This window comes from Macrotis lagotis, chromosome 8, assembly GCF_037893015.1.
Source record: "Macrotis lagotis isolate mMagLag1 chromosome 8, bilby.v1.9.chrom.fasta, whole genome shotgun sequence".
Taxonomy (NCBI): domain Eukaryota; kingdom Metazoa; phylum Chordata; class Mammalia; order Peramelemorphia; family Peramelidae; genus Macrotis; species Macrotis lagotis.
This window is the reverse complement of record NC_133665.1, coordinates 43,052,431-43,073,074: the sequence shown is the minus strand read 5'-3', so window position 1 is coordinate 43,073,074 and position 20,644 is coordinate 43,052,431. Positions and strand designations below refer to the sequence as shown.

Sequence of the window (20,644 nt, the reverse complement as noted above, 5' to 3'; positions counted from 1 at the left end):
CAAAATTTCTCTTCTAACTATTCTGTATTTTTTGCAAGTGAGTTTTGAATCTAGTTTTTAGCCCCTGACAAATTTAATCTTTCTAATTTTGACTCAGGTTTGAAATTTTTAAAAATCATTTTGAAGAGAATTGGATTTGGGGGTCAGTTACTTTACTTCTCTGGGTCTTAATTTCCTCCTCTACAAAATGAGATGGTTGTACTAGATCAGGAGTTAACCACTGCTCTTTTTTTTTGTGGGTCCATGAGGTAAGAATGGTTCTTTACAATTTTAAATAAGGTGTTATTATGTTTAAAAATGTAAAAACCACATACCAAAAAGGCTATGGATTAGATTTCATCCTTAGGCCATAATTTATTGCCCCTTGGACTAGATGATGTTGTAAAGTCCCTTCCAACTCAAGATCCTATGAATGCTGATTTTTGTCAGCTGTTACAGTAAAAGCAATTCATGTTGGAAAAGAGACAAAGGTTTTTATTTGACTTTGTAAAAGTCTAATATGAATCAAAAGTTTGAGGCAATTGCTTATTTTTTTTAGGTTTTTTTGCAAGGCAAAGGTTAAGTGGCTTGCCCAAGGCCACACAGCTAGGTCATTATTAAGTGTCTGAGACTGGATTTGAACCCAGGTACTCCTGACTACAAGGCCGGTACTTTATCCACTATGCCACCTAGCTGCCCCCAAGGCAATTGCTTATTGAAAACATGTAATCTTTGGTTGCATCAACTCAATTCAACAAATATTTATCAAGTGTCTCCCAAGTGCAAAGCTTGATATCTGTGATTAAAGAGGTAAAAATCCTGTAGTGCTATACTACTTGGGTTACATTGTATCCATTTCTGTCTCCACATACATACATTGTATCCATTTCTGAGTTTTATACTTTCAGGTGGACATCAGCAAACTAGACTGCTTTTGGAATGCAACCAAGATAGTGAGGGATCCAGAAGCTATGTCATCAGGGAAAAGTTGAAAGAAGTAGACTAAATATGATCTGTCATGTAGAAGAAGCAATGATTTTTTGTTTTTGTTGTTGTTTTTGTTGTTATTATTATTATTTCAGAAGAAAAACTAAGGCATTTCAAAGTTGCAGAAGGTAAAGAATATGTGTATATGTACACACAGACACACATACACACACACACACACACACACACACACACACACACACACACACACACACACACACAAAACTGGAGTTGTTCGACAATGGATTATGCTGCCTCTTCCTGTACTGAGGTTCTCGGTATTGGAAATGTTCAAACAGAGACTGGTTGACTACCTATTATGGGTTGTTTCTTCTTTGAAAGAGAAACTTTACATTTTGAAGAAGACTCTACCTCTAAACTTCCTTCTAATTTAATATTCTATGATTCTGTATCACTTGAATATAATTTCTGAAAGGAAAAAATAATACCAGTCTAATTTTTTAAATTCTTTGAAAATGATGAATTAGTATGTGGACAAGAAGAACTAATGACATGATTCAGACTTTCAAAGCTCTTTTGATAAGAATTCATGCCAAAAGTTATTTTAAAGACAAGTAAATTTTAAAGAAACTGAGTAACCATGGTTTGCCTTGGGTGAACAATATGTTATTATATAATGATGCAGATGAAGAGAAAGAGACAGATGTGAAACACATTTCAAAAATAAAGATTCAGCAGGACTTAGTGTTTGGTGAATAGAGTCAAATATGAATCTGTAATGACAGCTTGAAAAATATCAAATATTTATATAGCATTTTATGTTTACAAAGTGTTTTAAGTCTAGGAAACCACTAAGAGAAAAAGGAAAGTCTACTATGGGCACTAGTTTTGGTGGATCAGAGTTCATTTACCAAATAGTTATTATGTACACTCTTTTGTGCAGAGGATGCAGATGAGAGTGATACAGTACAACCACCGATCAAGAAAATATGCTTATTTGTACTTCTGCCTAAGCCTTGCAATTAGCAGAAAGGGAAGGAAGAGGGAGAGAAATTGCTGGTGACTGGAGAAATGTTAAATATGCTAGGGAGAAGGGAAGAAGACCCTTGAAAAAGGCAGAAAAGAATGTTTCTCTACAATATCTCATATATGCAGAAGGTGATTAATAAAGTTTGAGGAGCAAAATTGAGATTATGGAGTTGAGGATTAGATTGAGAAAAGAGAAGAAGTTGGATTGCTTTTTTATTTAACATTGGTAAGATAAGAGAATTTTGAGCTATTGATCTTTCTCCATTCTTATTTTTTTTAGGGTTTTTTTTTTGCAAGGCAAATGGGGTTAAGTGGCTTGCCCAAGGCCATACAGCTAGGTCATTATTAAGTGTCTCAGACTGGATTTGAACCCAGGTACAACTGACTCCAGGGCCGGTGCTTTATCCACTGCGCCACCTAGCCACCTCAATCTTTCTCCATTCTTATTTTCTTAGGTTTATAACTCCAAGTATCATTAGAAAAAAAAATTAATGGGCCTTTTACTTTTTCAGAGAGAAGTTTAGAACAGTAAAAATAATTTCCCTAAGCAGTACAGTAACCCTTTTTCTTCCTTTTTTTTCAGTTCTGGACCTGGTTCATTGCTCATTCACAATGTCTAAGATGTATATACTGAAGGAACTCTGTGGGTTAACCATTCAACTATGTATCAGACTGGGAATTCAATATTCTTTATACACTTTGTTTTTCCTTTGGGGAAAATTAAAATGAATGCTTTCAAGTGATTTGGATTCTTATTTAGACAGTTCTGGAGGATTCCTGAGCTTGATACCAGTCAATGGCTTTTCATTTGCAAACATTCTGGCATTTCTATGGAACTATACTCGAAATTATCACCTGGGTCTTTATGTTACCTTAGGTAATAGAGGCAATTTCCTGAACTAGTTTTATTTCTTCCTCTCAAGATCTATTTAAATGCATCTTGATAAATATATATAATATACATATTATATATTATATATATAAGAAATTTTCTGTGAATAGTCTGTGAGATAATATGTTCTGGATACTTCTTTCTCTGGTAATCTAATAATATTAGATTGGAATTTTAAAAATCTACATGAATGGATAGTTACCATGACTTCTGTTTTGAATATCAGAGTCTTTGATTGCAGTCATTTCATGACCAAACTCTCTTAAGTAAATATTTTCTAGTGTTTGTTAAAGTGCAACCAGTCATGGTGGTACCATGTTTTCATTTCATGACTATTCCCTTTTGTTGTGTCACTTAAGTAGGTGATTAATAAAGGTTTTTTAAAAATGAAATAGCTCATAAAAATTCCAGAATTAAACTTGTATTCTCACCCATTTTTCATGAGGTCACTTCCTACAATTCTAGAGCTATTATATTTTCAAAGAAGGAAAAAAACCTTGTATCTTTTCAAGCATTTGTAACAAATATATCTCACATGATGTTGCAATAACCTTGGCCAATTTTTTCCAGTGGAATCATTAGTACACTGTAAATAAATCCCATTCTAACATTATAAAGCCTTGACTGTAACCTTGAGCCAGTTCTTGGAGATGCAGATCAGTTAGTGATGATGTAAGCTAGCACTCCATGGTATTAACTTCTGTGATAGTCTACTTATCATCATACTTCGTGCATAAAATTTTGTTCTATGGAAATAATTATGGAGATTTGGAGATTCAGGATTTCATGTAGAGGGAATCCTAAAAGTTTTAGAGAATTTTAAGCTATTAGAGCTTAAAACTACTCTAAGACTAGGACAGCCTGTAAAATCTTTTTATATTCTATTGTGTATATGAAAATATTCTCTTTTGTTTAAGATCAAAATTTAAAAATGAAACTACTTATCATTGTGACTTTATTTTGGTGCTGAATCTATTAGGTCATGCCTCTACTTTGCTTGAACTCCAGAATTCTGCATTATTAGCATAGAACTCTCTTTAGCCTAAATAATTCTTAGGATAAGAGTTACAGTTAACTATATTTACCCATAAAAAAGCCTCATATCCCCTACATAACATCTAATTTTAAGCAAAACTTTATCATATTGTAGCATCAAGGATATTTTCTATGCAATGCATTCACAAATAGCTGAATGAGTTAACCTGATGGATAGGTCTAATTAAGTATTGGCAAATGACTACAAAATTTAGTCAACTTTACTTTGATGTAATTGATGTAATTCAGTTTCTTTTTTTTTAGGTTTTTGCAAGGCAAACGGGGTCAAGTGGCTTGCCCAAGGCCACACAGCTAGGCAATTATTAAGTATCTGAGGCCGGATTTGAACCCAGGTACTCCTGACTCCAAGGCCGGTGCTCTATCCACTGCGCCACCTAGCCGCCCCAATTCAGTTTCTTTTTCTGGCAATAAATAACTTACCATTCTGTTTTGTTTAAAATGAGGTGGGTCAAGTTTGATGTTAACTAACAGGACTAGTGTTTGCTTAATAAAAGTGAGGTAGAGTCATAGTGGGAAGAGACTAAAATATGGGATTTATCAACAGGTTATCTTAGAAATGGAAGCTGGGGCAGCTAGGTGGCGCAGTGGATAGAGCACCGGCCCTGGAGTTGAGTACCTGAGTTCAAATCCGGCCTCAGATACTTAATAATTGCCTAGCTGTGTGGCCTTGGGCAAGCCACTTGACCCCGTTTGCCTTGCAAAAACTAAAAAAAAAAATGGAAGCCAATGAAGGCCTGATGAAACACCAGAAAGACAGAACACAAGGGATAGAAAGCTAATTTTGCAGTTCAGGTTCACAAATTGAAACTGCAGTTCGTGGCACTATATATGTTACGGGATCTATAACAAAAGTTGAAATTTAGAGGTTTTTGTTGGACTTTGAGGCATGGTCCTCCTGTCTGAAGCCCTTCCATTTAAATTATTGCTGGAATTCTGAAGTCTCCACTTCATCATCATGAATTTTGCCTGGCTTCCAAGCACAGTAGATAATCAAGCAACCCATGAATGAAAGACAGAATTGAGATAGACTGATGTAGAATGTGTTGCTAGCAAGCCAGGGTACAGATTATAGAGACTCAGAGCTTATGGAGCACGGAGAGAGAGAACATTGAGGAAAAAAACAGCCTGTGTAGGTCTCAATGGGGGAAATAGTACCATGGGCTGGTTTGCTTAACAAATGCAGTACAGGGGCATCTGGGTGGCGTAGTGGATAGAGCACCGGCCTTGGAGTAAGGAGGACCTGGGTTCAAGTCCGGTCTCAGACACTTAGTAATTACCTAGCTGTGTGGCCTTGGGCAAGCCACTTGACCCCGTTTGCCTTGCAAAAACCTAAAAATACAAAAAAACCAACAACAACAACAAAAAAAAAACAAATGCAGTACAGCATGGTGTCCTGGACAGGAGGGATCTAGCACAAAGTCCAGTGAAACTTGAGTACTATGATCCCTAAGAATTAACTTGGATCTATAGATATTTTTCCTCCCAACTGCTTCACTTAGGGAAGGTCTCATATTTGTATGTATAAGGTGATATGACATCAAACACATGACCATTTGAAATTTTAAATGATCAAATGAAATGTCTTGAATAGCCTAATGTACCTTTCTACAGTTCATCATGGCATAAGTAGAAGATACCCTCCCACCCAGGGTATGTATAAATGAGTTATTCCCTATATAGTCCTATGCAAGGAGTGGAAATAGAGTTGGTTTTCAGATAAACAGTTGGATTTGAGTACAGGAATTTTGTTGTTGCAGCTATTGTACAAAGCTTGTTCTGCACCTGCAGAATAGTTTTGTTGTGGCAATAGATTTTCCTCTAGACCTCAGAATTCCAATTATTAACTCAATCCATTGGTATATTGGTACATTAGTTCTAATACCTTGGAATTCAAGAGAGTCTGAAATCAAACTAGCTAAAAAAGAAATCGGATTTACCAGGCCTGATTCTAGTTTTCAGATCAGTGTTAGGCTTTAAAGATTTTGAAGATCTCTTTTAACTGAAATAATGTTTTGGGAGAGGCAGTTACCAATCAGGACAGTATGGTCCCAGGGCAGAAAGGTAGTTGGTAAGTTATCTGTAGAGTAGCATTTATTGAGTACCTGCTATTTTTAAAACATTGTGATAAGTTTGGGAATTCCAAACAACCAAACAGCAAAAATACACAAAGGTAACAAAGTAGGTATGTGGTAAAGACATTTTAGGGTAGAGAAAGAATACAGTTATTAACTGAAAGATCCAAGAAAAGCTTTATGAAGGTAGGAAATGGTATCTATTTCCCTTGGTAAAGGATCAGTGCTTCAAAAAAACATTAGAGATTCTGTTAGAGAGAGGTGAGGAATTATAGAGGTGGAAGAAGTCATATATAGAGTGTGTGAGGGAAAATAATAGTAATAGCTAACATTTATATTGTACTTTAAGGTTTGCAAAAATACTTTACATACACAATCTCATTTGGTTCTCAAAACAATCCTGTAAGGTGAGTGCTACTGTTATTTCCATTTTACAGAGAATGAAACTGAGGTTGAGAGAGTAAATGTTTAAACATTCAAACCTAGGTTTTCTTGACTCTGGGTTTCCCTCTTTCCAGAAAGATAGAGTTAAATTGTGAAAGACTTTAGATGCCAAACAGAAGAGAAAGTCAAAGACAATAAAATAGTGTCATCAATATAATAGAAAGTATTTGCCTGCCTTTTTAATGCCGGAAGATATGTATCCTATTTATTTAACTTGTATCAATCGTTTAAATATAGAAGGAAGAGAAGTAATAATGTTACTATTGCTAAACATCTAAGAGTGAGATTGTATCAATCAGGAGACCATTCCTGCTTATTTTGATTTTAGCAGTTGTTTTTTGATATGAATTCCAAAAAAGAATCAGTTACATAAGAACTATATTAAAACTGGACAGATTGGTTCATGACTATTGAACCAAAGACTGTAGCTAGTCTGAAGTTGTTATCTTTTTAGTGAAATCTCACAGCATGGTTTGGGTATTGGGCTGGAAGTCAGGAACACCTGAGTTGCAGTCCCACCCCAGACCCTAGCTGTGGGGCCTTGAATAAGTTTCCTTAATTCCTTCAGCCTCTGTTTCCTCATAATAATAGAATTTACCTCACAAAGTGGTTATGAGGATCTAATAAGTTAATATTTGTAATATGCTTTGTAAATCTAAAATTCCTATATAAATGCCAGCTTTATTATTGAGCAGCATTGGGATATTTGTTGCTAGGAGAAAGTTCTTCTTCTCATGGATATTGTATTGGGAAATTAGATTCTATTATTTATTGAAGAGAGTACTGTACTGAGTGTACAGACTATAATTTTTCAATTAATCATTAAGAATTATTGATACATTTTATTTCTATTACCTCATTTTCTGAATAAATCCCTACTTGCTTCCCTATACAGTGATCCATAACCATGATTTTGTACCTCTTCAAAGAAGAGAGGGAGGTACATTTTCATATCTCCTTGCTGGGACTAAATTTGGTCATTACAATCACATGATATTTAGTTTCATTTTTTTATTTACATTGTTGCAGCTGTATTTGTTTTCTTAGTTCTTCATTCAATTTATGTTTTCCCTTGATACTGTGAATTCTTCATATTTGTCATTTCTTACATTACATTAATGCCCCACAATTTTTTTAATTATTCCCCAGGTAATTAGCATCTATCTTGCCTCTAGTTCTTAACTGTCATGAAAAGTGCTGAATGTTTTGGCATTTGTGAGAAACTTCTTTTTGTCCTTTATCTCCTTGGGGAAAAGACGGATCAACAAGGTGGTTAGTTTATAAATTTGAGATAATAAAAGATTTATTTTTTTAAGTTGAAGTAGATAGTACTTTGGGTCTGTCCTGAGGGAATTATATTAATACAATTCATTAGAATTAGTTGTTTGGAAGGTCTAGGTTTTTCTTTAACTTGGGACAAATTAAAAACACTCTTATGGCAAAAAAAGTCTTTTCTTAGAACCATTTAGTTTGATTAGCCCACAAACATTTCAAGTTATTATATATTAAGCACCTGTGATGTCCCAAGTGCTACAGAGTATCTAGAATTATTGACTTCTATCTGTGTAGGTCCTGCAGTCAATTTTGTTCTTGTTTATCTTTTTTTGGCTCCCAAAGTAGATTGTATGGCACATCTAGTATTCATTGAGTAACATCAAAGAAATGGGGGCATCCATTGTTAGTTCTCTTTTCTCTCTAATTCTACGCCTCAGATCCCTTCAGAATTATCCTCATTCTCTTTAGTTTTTTTTCAGTCCTTTTCTTTGCTAGGTCCATCCTTCTACTTGCATCCTTGATCTCATCTCTTCTTTTCTCCTCCTATTATTATGCAACCATAGAATAAGAACTAAAGGGGACCATACATCTTCCCTGTCTTTATATAATCTTCAATCTCTCTTTTTCTATTGACTCCTTCCCTAAATATTGACATGCTCAGATTTCCCCCATCTTTTAAAAGCTTCACTTGACCCTCCTATCCCCTCAGGATATCATCTTTTATCTCTCCTTCCTTTTTATAGCCAAATTCCTAGGAGAAAAAAATGCCTATATTTGTGGCCTTTATTTCTTCGCATTACACTTCTAACATTTCTTTTACACTGAAACGGATATCTCCAGTGTTAGTAGTAATTTCTTTATTGCTAAATCCAGTCATCATTTCTTAGCCCTTATCCTTCTCAGCCACACTGAAGCATTTGACACAAGTTTTTCTGACACTGCTCTCTTTTTGTATTCTTCTCACTTTTCTAACATTCCTAATCTCTTATTCTGGATCAGCATCCATGACCTGTCTGGGGATGTGTCCCAGGGTTCTGTCCAGAGTCCTCTTCCCTCTGCTTCTCTTGGTACAACCTATGGGAAACACCTGATATTTATGTGGTGCTTTGAAATAAGAAAACATTTTCTATGAATTATCTTAATTGATTCTAACAAATTTTATATGAAATTACTGCTATTATTGGTCTCATTTTATAGATAAGGAAACTGAGACTCAGGTTGAATCACTCAGTCAGTGGATGAGCCTGGATTCAAATATAGGCTGTCCAGGTTCCAGGTCATTGAATAACATCAAAGAAATGGGGCCATCCATTGTTAGTTCTCTTTTCTCTTTAATTCTACACCTCAGATCCCTTTAGAATTATCCTCATTTTCTCTAGGTTTTGTTAAGTTCTTTTCTTTTCTAGGTCCATTCCTTCTAACTTGCATCATTGATCTCAAGTCTTCTATTCTTCTCCAGGAGCTTTCTCCTCCTATATCATACACCCAAAGAATAAGAACTAAAAGGGACTATACAGATTCCTTCTCTTTAAAATCTTCAATTTCTCTTTCAGTCTCTCAAATCTACAATCCATATACCCAGTCCTAATCTTTCCCAATCTCCAGTCCCACATCATCAAATACTTTCTGCACATCTTCACTTGAATACTCCATAGACACTTCTATCACACCTACCTGCTTCTGTTGAAGGCAACAGATTATTCTTTTAATTATCCAGACTGAAGCCTTCAGCAGTATGTAAGTTCCTTGAAAACAAGGAATTTTATTTGATCTTTGTAACTCCAGTGTCTAGCAAATGTCTGGCACATTGTTGGTGTTGAACAACAGCAAAGATAAATTTGTAGGACAATATAATTGAATAAGGTAATTTTTCTCATTATCTTTCACTTTTCTCTAGAAAAGTGGCCTAAAATATGTTCCTTATAAGTTGAACCCAACTGGGATCTATAGGGATATAATTTCTTCTTAGAAAGATATAAATTTAATATTTGTCCAACTATAGACTACCTAAAAGTATTATCATCAATCCTAAAATGAAGATTGTCCCTTTCTTGGAAAGGTTCAGACAATGTATATGAAAGTGTCTATGAATCACACAGACCCTACTTAAGTTTTATACAAACCAAATTTATACAGTCAGCATTAAACAAATACAAAGCAACATATATATATATATATATATATATATATATATATATATATAGTTTAACTGATTTCAATTTGTAGTGTTATCTTGATGTACAAAAACTCAAATAAAGTATTTTGTTTCCATTTTACCTCCTGGCATTCATTTTTCCAATAGGGGAACAGCATGGCTAGTTTTATTTCTCCCCTGCCCCCCAGGCAATGAGCAAACACTGGCTTTACCCTTTGTATTTATCTTCTGGTAAATAATTCTACATGAAGTTTCTTGCAAAAGAAAGTGTTAGTAAAATGCTATCAGATTTTTAGATCTTTAGAAAATGAATTCTCATATCTTTTGTAGACAGATGATATTAAAGTCAGGCAAGAAGGTTAGATCAGGAACTTTATTAAAAGCCATTTCCAAGAAGATAAGTGGTAAAAGGATATGAACAAACAGTTCTCAAAAGAAGAAATGGAAGCTTTTGACAACCATCTAACAAGTGCTCAAAATTACTACTAATAAAAGAAATAGAAATTAAAATGACTCTGAGGTTGACACCTCTCAGTTTGCCTGTGTTGAAAATATGTGTATGTGCTGATATGTATATGCCATGATAATGGCAAAGGAAATTGGTCCCACCTATTTGAAAAACAAGCTATACTTTCTAGTTTTTTTAAATTAGAAGATATGATAACCTTTTTGACATTTATCGAATAGGAATTTTTATAGAGTATAGCAATTTTTTTTAAAATATGGATACCATTACAAAATTTGATCATGTGTTGGAACAAAAAGAATTCATAACTAAGTGTAGAAAGACAGGATTATTAAATAAATCTTTTGCAGATTAAAAGACAGATAGGACAGTTGATGAACTAGTCTTGAAGCCTGGAAGAATTGTCTTCAAGTATCCCTCTTGATGCACTCAGCCAGCAACTTTCTAAAACTCTAAGTTATGCTTCCTCATCCAGAAATTTCCATACTAACAAAAATACATGCCAGTTCTCTATCCCTTCATAAATCAAAATACAATAAAAACTTGTAATAAGGAGAAAAAAGTTGTACAAAGGACTCAAACCTAAATGGATACTAAATAAATTGGAATTAACAAGTAGCTATGAATGATGTTGAGAAGAATTGAAAGCTATCAGCAACTATGTGATTGCCTCAAATAAGTAATAAAAGGGAAATGCAGATCAAAACAATTGAAGTGTCACATGACAACAAAAGATAGAAATAATAACAAAAAGGACAGGAACTCTAATAGATTATTAGTGGAACCAGGAATCGAACCAGCCAATTTTAAGAAACAATTTGGAATTATGCTTTTAAAAATTATTAAAATGACCTTAGTCTTTTATCCAGAGATTTTACTGCTAGATATATGCTATAAAATTATAAAAGACCTAAACATCTCATATATGCCATGATATTTTTAGCAGCACCTTTTGTACTTATAAAGTGCCAGGAGCAAATTATTTATCCATCGATTAGGAAATGGCTAAACAAATTGTGATACATGAATATGATACTGACTCAGCTAGAAGTTGTGAATTAAAAGAATTCAGAGAAGCAGGTGTAGATTTACATTAGCTGATACAGAAGAAAGTAGGTAGAACAAGGAAAATAGTATAGACAGAGACTACAACAATTTTTATGGAGAAGACCAAAAAATGAAATAATGACCAAGCTTGTGTTCTTGAAGAAGAATTGAAAAAATGTACCTTCTTCCTCTTTTTTTCTAAGAGGTAGAGGATTAAAAGTGTAGAATATTTCACATAGTGGTAGACACGATTGATATACTAGTTTTGTTGAATTGCCTTTAAAAAAATGTGTTATTTGCTATAAGTAATGATTCACTAGGTAGGGATGGGGGAATAATATTCAAAAATAAAGTTGATGTTAAAAATTAGTAAAAATAAGATTAAAAAATAATAATTGGGCCAATATGTTGATTGTTTTCTTTGACTATGCTTTTTTTAATTACAAAAGTTTTTTGGGAAGTGGGAGGAAGGAACATCTGTGAAAAATTATAGTATTATAAGAAAACAAAGCATAAATACAACTTTTTTAAGTGAGTCAAATAACATCATAGAGGCAATAAGCAAATTAATGAGGCATGTCAGAATGAAATATTTATATCTCCCAATACTTATGCAAACAAGAGAATGCAATGAATTGAGCATATAACTAAAATAAAAACCCTATATAATAAAAAATTAGTAATCAGTCAAGCAAAAAGTAAAAATTCTGAAAATTAAAAAAGGATTGAACAAAAAGACTTTTGAACTGATGAATAAAACTAAGAAATGGCATTTTGTGGGGAAAATAATGTTCAAATAGATGAACTAATTAATTAAATTAGCTAATTTGATCTTTTTTTAAAGTGGGAAAACAAATTGCCAAAATTTTAAAATGAGTGCACAATAAATGAGGAAGATATAAAATTTACAGAACCTACTGCATCCAATTATTTGCCAATAGGAAGGAAACAGTCTTTCTTAGGTACTTAATATGAATCAGGCACTGTGCTATTAACACTTTACATATATTTACACATTATCTCATCTGAGCCTCATAAAAGTACTGAAATATATGTTCCATTATTATTCTCATTTTATAGATGAGGAACCTGAGGTAAACAGTGATAAAGTGACTTGTCCAGAGTTGCGCAGCTATAAATTTCTAGGACCATATTTGAATTTGTCTGTTCCGGGGCTCTCCCCACTGTTCCACCTAGCTAAAAACTTAAATAAAATAGAAGTTTATAAAAATGTGAAGAGAAATTATCTTTTAAAGGGTGGAAATTTATCAGAAACAAATTCTGGTCAATATGAATTTATAAGAAAGATAAATTTCAAACTGTTTTGCTAAATATTTATGTCTTTTTAGATCTTAAGGTCTTAGGATCTCTTCCTAACTATATTTAAACTACTCCTATTTATTATTGTTAGATACTTCAGCCATATTAGACTACTTTTCATACTTTTCTGTTAAACTGTAAATTTCCTGAAGTCAGGTGTCTTTTGACTCTTTTTCTATCCCCAGCACTTAGCACAGTGGCTAGAATAGAGAAGCAACTTAATAAATATTTATTGTCCTATATTATTGTCTTCTGGAATCATTGATTTCTGTTTGTTCCAAGGATCTATATTTCCCCTTTGATTTAAACTATGCATTGTCTTAATGAGTTTTTTCCTCTTGAACAGCTTATTTAATTTCCAATTTTATGTTGATCTCTTGTTAAATTTTTTCTTGTCACTTCTATAGCTTTTGTGACCAAGCTATTTTTCCCCTCTTTGACTGTTGTAATTATAAGAGGGATTTCAGAATTTACTTCTTTTTTTATTTTTTTATTAAAGATTTTATTTTGAGTTTTTAGAATTTTCCTTCTAATCTTACTTCCCTCCCCCACCCCCCCCCCAGAAAGCAATTTGTCAGTTTTTACATTGTTTGCATGTTGTACAGTGATCCAAATTGAGTGTGATGAGAAAGAAATCATATCCTTCAGGAAGAAACATAAAGTATAACAAGATTAGACAATAAGATACCAGTTTTTTCCCCTAAATTAAAGGAAATAGTCCTTGGACTTTGTTCAAACTCCACATTTCTTTCTCTGGACACAGATGGTATTCTCCATTGCATAGAGCCCCAAATTATCTCTGATTGTTACACTGATGAAATGAGCAAGTCCATCAAGGTTGATCATCACCCCCATGTTGCTGTACAATGTTTTTCTGGTTTTGCTCATCTCACTTAGCATCAGTTCATGCAAATCCCTCCAGGTTTCCCTGAATTCCCATGGGATTTACTTCTTAATCTTTTCTAAATCTATAGCTCTACATTTATACATTAATTATCAGGCCCTTTTGTTTACTCATTATTTTCAACTTCCATTCTTGGTTTTGGGATTTTGTGCTCAATCCAGTCTCCTCTGGCATTCTTGAATGGACTGGGAAAATCTTTTAACTGACTCTGTTCCCTTTGTAATGTAACTGCTGCTGCTGATCTAAATAGGGTATCTACCATTATTAGGTTTTCCCCCCATACTTCAATTCCTGGCTTTCTTTTCAGTCTCTTGGAGATATTGGTTCTAGTCTTAGCTGAACTTGATCTTTTTCTTTCATAATCCTCATTGAGTAGTTGGTTCTATTCTTCCTGTTCCCTGATGGACCCCAATCAGAAGCTAGAAATTATCCTGATCTCAAAATAATGGATTCCTCTGCCCTAGTATTGGCCCTAAGGCACTGAGTTGGCCCTGTCTTAGTGTGCTGTGATGTGATTAGGTCCCCTTTTGCTCAGAGTCCTGGCTGACTTAATTCAAATCCTTTTTGGGGGTGCTTATCCTGGTTTCTCTGGGTAGGTTCCTCTCTTTAGTTTCCAACTTATTTTTAACTTGTGATTAGGCTGGTTTCCCTGGTGACACCTTTCTATTAACTTCAATCAGCTACTTGTGAGGGTTTATGCTTTCTTTTGGTTTTTTGATTGTTTGTTTTATTTTTAGTTAGTTCCGTATTGGAAGATGAAAGTAATTTCTGATTCTACTTGATTTTCTTTATCATTGGTCTCTTAGAGTTCTTTAAGATATTTGCTAGGTTTTATGTGGAAGCCTTGACTCCTTTGTAAAAAACAAGGCAAGGGATAAAGGAAGAAAAAAGTAAGAGGATGATGGAGAGGGCATGAGATAGTACATGTAAATGAGATAGCACATGGAAAGCATGTTGGTTTTTTTGTTGTTTGTTTTAGATTTTTTGCAAGGCAGTGGAGTTAAGTGGCTTGCCCAAGGCCACACAGCTATGTAATTATTAAGTGTCTGAGGCTGGATTTGAATTCAAGTACTCCTGACTCCAGGGCCGGTGCTCTATCCACTGCGCCACCTAGCTGCCCATGAAAGCATGTTGTAAACTTTAAAGTGTCATCTTTTAGGAACCCTTCAACAATTGCTACTTCTATCTTTTTTCATCTTGCCCAAACTATAGTTAGGTTCCTTCCTTTCTTTTTTTACCATTTTAAAAGTCATCATTTATGCGTATCATAGAATTCAGAGTGCAAGGAATCTTGGAGGCTATTTAGTCAAATTCCCACATGTTACTGATGAGAAAGCAGAAGCCCATAAGGATTAAGCAACTTTCCTGAGGTCCCACATATGCGTACTGATTTTGAATTCAGTGTTTTTTATAATGCTACACACTTACCAAGAAAGAAACTGACATAGTCCCTGTTCTTACGCATGTAAAGTATTCAAATTCTCTTAATTATTAGAACTTGGATATTAGAACAGAGTTAATTTTGAAAATATTGTATATCTAAAGGGAAATTTTTCTGCAGCTTGAGAAGAATACAACATATTCTCATTTTTCATGCTAATTGTAAAGAACATTGGAATCATAGTAAAGTCTGCATACTCTGAAGTAGGTTAGTGCTTTTAACCTTTTTTAAAACCCTTCCTATTATTATTATTATTTTACTCCTTAGCAAACTTTACAGATGATAATCTAAACCAACTATTTGCATCCCTCATAAATTTGTTCCTATCTTTTATGTATTTTTTCAGTGAAAAAACAGTATGTACAGACTGATTATTTTTAGTTTAATATTTGACATTGTTTCATGTATGTGTCTTTTAAAGACCCCTTCAGACAGTTATGTCTTTTTAGGAACTAAACTTGGGTTTTTTTCCCTCGTTTCTTCTAGGATCATAAATAAAGAGCTAGAAGGAATCTCAGAGGCCATCTAGTCCAACTCCTCATTTTACAGATGAGGAAACTGAAACCTAGAGAGGTTTAAATGACTTGTCTCGTTTCTTCTGGCACAGTAAAATGAAACATATAAATGAATAAAATATAAAAGTATGCTAAAAATGAGTAGTTCTGTCATTTTCAAGCTAGACTTGGAACAATCCGGGAGAGCTTGAATTTGAGTATCAAGGAAACAGAAACTGGGAACTAAGAGTAGCATTTGGTGATAACAGTTGTGGGCTCTATAAAGGTAATGAGCCATCTTTACTCCACCGAGATCCACCTCCCACCTAACACTTGTTATAACTATTTGATAAAACAACAAAAGGAAGAATAGAGTTGATTGTTCTAAACATTTGTTGGAAGATGGGGATAATGTCTACCGAATAAATGTTAAGTTTGATTTTAGTGGAGTAATAGTCCTGAAGTGTGATATGGGTGATAGTACTGGTTAAAGTGCAATGCTTAAATTAATCCATTAAAAAAAAACTCATGCTACATAATAACCATAATTAGCCATAATTATAATTAGTTAAATGCTTTTAAGTTTTAAAAAGTAATTGATATATAATTCTAATATTTTTCTCTTATATTTATAGATAACTACACTTATTAATCATAAAGATAAAACAAAATGGTCAGATAAAACTTTGCAAGCAATTCAACGAGTGGGTCAAGCAGTCAACTTGGCAGTTGGTAAATTTGTTACAGTAGGAGAAGCTATAGCCAATGAAAATTGGGATTTGAAGGAGGAAATAAATATCGCTTGCTTGGAAGCAAAACAAGCAGGTATGTGAATATTTATGTTTTTTTATATCTAATACCAATGTCTAATACCAATAGCACACGTAGAAAATTCTTAATTGTTGATACATATAGCACAAATATATATATATATATACTATAACATATATGTATGTATGTTAGATGCATATGTTTATGTTACTTTTATGTCAAAGATGCTCCTATCATGAAGGCTTGAATTATCTTTTTTGTTTGCTTTGGGTTTTTTTTTTAATTTTTCATTCTATTGTATTGGGTTTTTTTAAAAAATCAATTTATTTATTTATTTTTGAGTTTTACAATTTTTCCCCAAATCTCACTTCTATCCCCCACCCCCCCACAAAAGGCAGTCTGTTAGTTTTTACATTGTTTCCATGCTATACATTGATCTAAATTGAACATGTTGAGAGAGAAATCATATCCTTAAGGAAAAAAAATAAAATATAAGTAATAGCAAGATTACATAATAACATAATGGGTTTTTTTTAATTAAAGGTAGTCTTTGGTCTGAGAAAGTTCATTAAGACTGATCATTAACCCCATGTTGCTGTTTTGGTGTACAATGTTCTTCTGGTTCTGCTCATCTCACTCAGCATCAGTTCATGCAAATCTTTCAGGCTTCTCTGAATTTCCATCCCTCCCAGTTTCTAATAGAATAGTAGTGTTCCATACCACATATACCACAATTTGTTCAGCCATTCCCCAACTGACGGACATTGACTCAATTTCCAATTCTTTGCCACCACAAACAGAGCTGCTATGAATATTTTTGTACAAGTGATGTTTTTACCCTTTTTCATGATCTCTTCAGGGTATAGACTCAGTAGTGGTATTGCTGGATCAAAGGGTATGCACATTTTTATTGCTCTTTGGGCATAATTCCATATTGCTCTCCAGAATGGTTGGATGAGTTCACAGCTCCACCAACAATACATTAGTGTCCTAGATTTCCCACATCCCTTCCAACATTGATCATTGTCCTTTCTGGTCATATTGGTCAGTCTGAGAGGTGTGAGGTAGTACCTTAGAGATTCTTTAATTTGCAGTTCTCTGATAAGTAATGATTTAGAGCAAATTTTCATATCCATATAATGTTAGCTTTGATTTCCTCATCTGGAAATTGCCTCCACATATCCTTTGACCATGTTTGCTTGTTTTTGCAAGACAATGGGGTTAAGTGACTTGCCCAAGGTCACACAGCTCAGTAATTATTAAGTGTCTGAGGTTGGATTTGAACTCAGGTCCTCCTGTCTTCCCCAGTGCTCTATCCATTGCACCACCTAGCTGCACCTGACTTGGATTACTTTTAAAGGACTGTTTATATTCTATTGGTTTAAGCCCTGCCCAGAAACCTAGGGAAATAATCTCTTTACTGAGAAAATAAAAGCAATTCATCTCAAGCTTTTTCTTCTATATTCATCATCCTTCATTCTTCTCACCCCTTGCTCTAGTCTCTGACAAAGAGGTGACTTTTTAGCTTGCCACTTGTTCCATTGAACCTATCCCTTCCTTCTCCTCTAGGAACAAGTCCCTTCAGTCATCTCTTTTTCTCCACAATCATTGTTCTCAATATATTGGTTTCTTCTCTAATACTTACAAATATGCTCTGATCCACTTTTTTAAAAAATCTCCACTTGACTCTGTTATGCCCTCAAGTTTTAATCCTGTATATTTTTTCCTTGATAACAAAATCCTAGTAGAAGCAATCAGTACTCAAAAAAACAAACAAAAAAAGCAATCAGTACTCATTTCCTCACTTTACCAACTTGATATAAACTTAGTTCTTCAATGTTATCAATCAATTTTTGATTTCTAAATTCATTGGCCTTCTCTTAGTTTTCATCTCAATCTCTGAAACTTGACACTGTTGATCACTTTCTCCTCATGATACCCTCTAATCCCTTGATTTTCATGACACTGCTTTCTTTTCATTCTTTTACCTGTCTAATCATTTCTATTCAGGCTTTTTTGCTAGATCATCATTCATCATCCTCTAACTTTTGGTGTCACTGAAAGTTCTTTTGAGCCCTCTTATCCCAATGCTATACTATATTCTCTTTCTTTTGGTGATTTCCTCAGCTGCCAGAGATTTAATGTTACCTATGTAGGCTATGTGTATACATGTGTACATCGTGTGTTTACATATTCATGTTACATTGCACATTATGTGGTTGTGTTAAAATGATCTCTATATAGATGACAAATATACACAGATAGAGGCATTGCATATATCTATACAAGGATATATTGATATATATATTATCTTCATATTCTCTCTCCGTAATCACAATTGAAAAAAAAATTCACTTTGATATCCTATAGGCATCTCAAACTCAATATAGGTATCTCAAACTCAATATATCAAAACTGGAATTCATGACTTTCCATTCTGGACTCTTTTGAGCCTTGTCCATGTCAACAAGGCATGAGTCAGAAATATGCCACAAAACACAATCTTCCTCTTTAATATCCCCTCTATATTACTTGCCATAGAGTCACCCAGACAGAATGAGCAATCAGCTGACCCAGAAACACCATCTGTGGGGACTGAATAATATACACTTCTGGTTATGTTGTCAGTATGAAAGATTGTAAAGATGCCCAGCTCTCCCACACACATGCCAGCAAAACAAAGAGAAACAAAAAAGGTTCTTCAGGTCAGAACTACAACAACAATGGCCAGCAGAAGCTGGGAGAGCAATCACAACAGGGCAGAAGTTAAAGCCTCTATTAAAGATCCTGAAGTCTCTAAGTGCTAATAGAAGGACCATGCTGGTGAAAATAAGACTAATCAGAAGATCACACCAAATATAAGAAAGAAATATAGTAGGTTAAAACAAGCCCAAGACAAAAAAAGGGTAATTTTAGGACAAATATAAGTAATGTCTTAGATTAAGAAGTGGCATGGACACAAGGACTGTTAAGAAAGACTGGAAGAATTGATGCAAATAATTGAAGAAATATTCATTTGTAATGGGTAGGTCAGTCCAATTTGTAAAAATGACAATACTACCTAAATTAATTTATTTACACAATGCCATACCAGTCAGACTACCAAGGAATTACTTTATAGAACTAGAAAAAATATTAAATTTCAACTCAAGTTTAGGAATCTCAATGGAATTAATGGGGGGGGGGAAAGTGGTAAGGAAAAAGGTTGAGCAATACCACATCTCAAATTATGCTACAAACAATAAGAATAAAGAACATTTTGGTGCTGGTTAAGAAATAGCTTTATCTGGGGAACAGACTAGGTACGCAATATACAGAAGCAATTGTGGACAGTAGCCTACTATTTGATAAACTCCTAAAAATCCCACCCTTTGGGGTAAGAACTTACTGTTTAGCGAAAACTATTAGAAAAATTAGAAAGGAATATGAAAAATTAGGTTTAGACCAATAGTTCATATTGTATAGCAATAAACTCCAATAGATACACATTTTGGACATGGAGAATGATATCATAAACAAATTAAAGGATGAAGGAAGAAAATACCTGTCAGATCTCTGAACAGAAGAGTTCATAAATAAAAAATACAGGGAGGATCACAGAAGGTTCAAATGAATAATTTTCCATTTAAAATTTAAAAGTTTTTTGCAGAAACAAAACATTGCAACTAAATTTAAAAAGTAAGCAGATAACTGGGGGAAGGGGGGGTCTTTACAACAAATTTCTCTTTTAAAGTTCTAATTTTTAAACTATAAGGAACTGATTAAAATTTATAAGAATTTATAAATAAAGGATACAAAGAGACAATTTTCATATTAAAAAATCTAAGCTATCAACAGCAATATTTAAAAAGTGCTTGAAATCACTATTAGAGAAACAGAGAATAAAGCAACTCTGAATATATATCTCACATCCATTAGACTGACAAAATTGACTAAAAAAAGAAAATGACAAATGCTAGAAGGACTGGGGGAAGAAATATATATTAATCCACTGTTGATAGAGCTGTGAACTGATCTAGTCATTAAACTGTACAAAGTCTTTGACCCAGTTGGTCTTCATAATTTCCAAAAAAAAATAATAAAAAGAGGAAAAGGACCTATATATATACAATCCGTAGAACCATAGAACAATCTATACAATAACAACAATATTCTAAGGACAAATAATTTTGAAAGACTTAGGAACTCTGATCGATACCATGAATAATCATGATTCCAAAAGGACTCATGATAAAACATGCTACCACCTCCTGATAGAGAAGTGATAGACAAATTAAGACTTTGGTGGTAGAAATGGGGTTTTCAGAGGGGATGGATAATGCAGGAATTTGCCTTAGCAGTTTTATTTTTC

At 33.8% G+C, this 20,644-nt stretch overlaps 2 protein-coding genes across 5 annotated transcripts in view; one reads left to right on the top strand and one right to left on the bottom strand.

The window, feature by feature from the left end:
• Positions 1-20,644, bottom strand: part of ABITRAM (actin binding transcription modulator) — a 181,352-nt gene that overhangs the window by 41,190 nt on the left and 119,518 nt on the right. The gene's annotated exons all lie outside the window — the stretch shown is intronic.
• The window catches only part of CTNNAL1 (catenin alpha like 1), a 101,098-nt gene that overhangs the window by 5,929 nt on the left and 74,525 nt on the right, over positions 1-20,644 (top strand). For both annotated transcript variants that reach the window (XM_074196753.1, XM_074196754.1), the window contains exon 2: positions 16,158-16,347. In XM_074196753.1, coding sequence (XP_074052854.1) covers positions 16,158-16,347 — 190 coding nt within the window. The remainder of the gene's footprint in view (positions 1-16,157; positions 16,348-20,644) is intronic.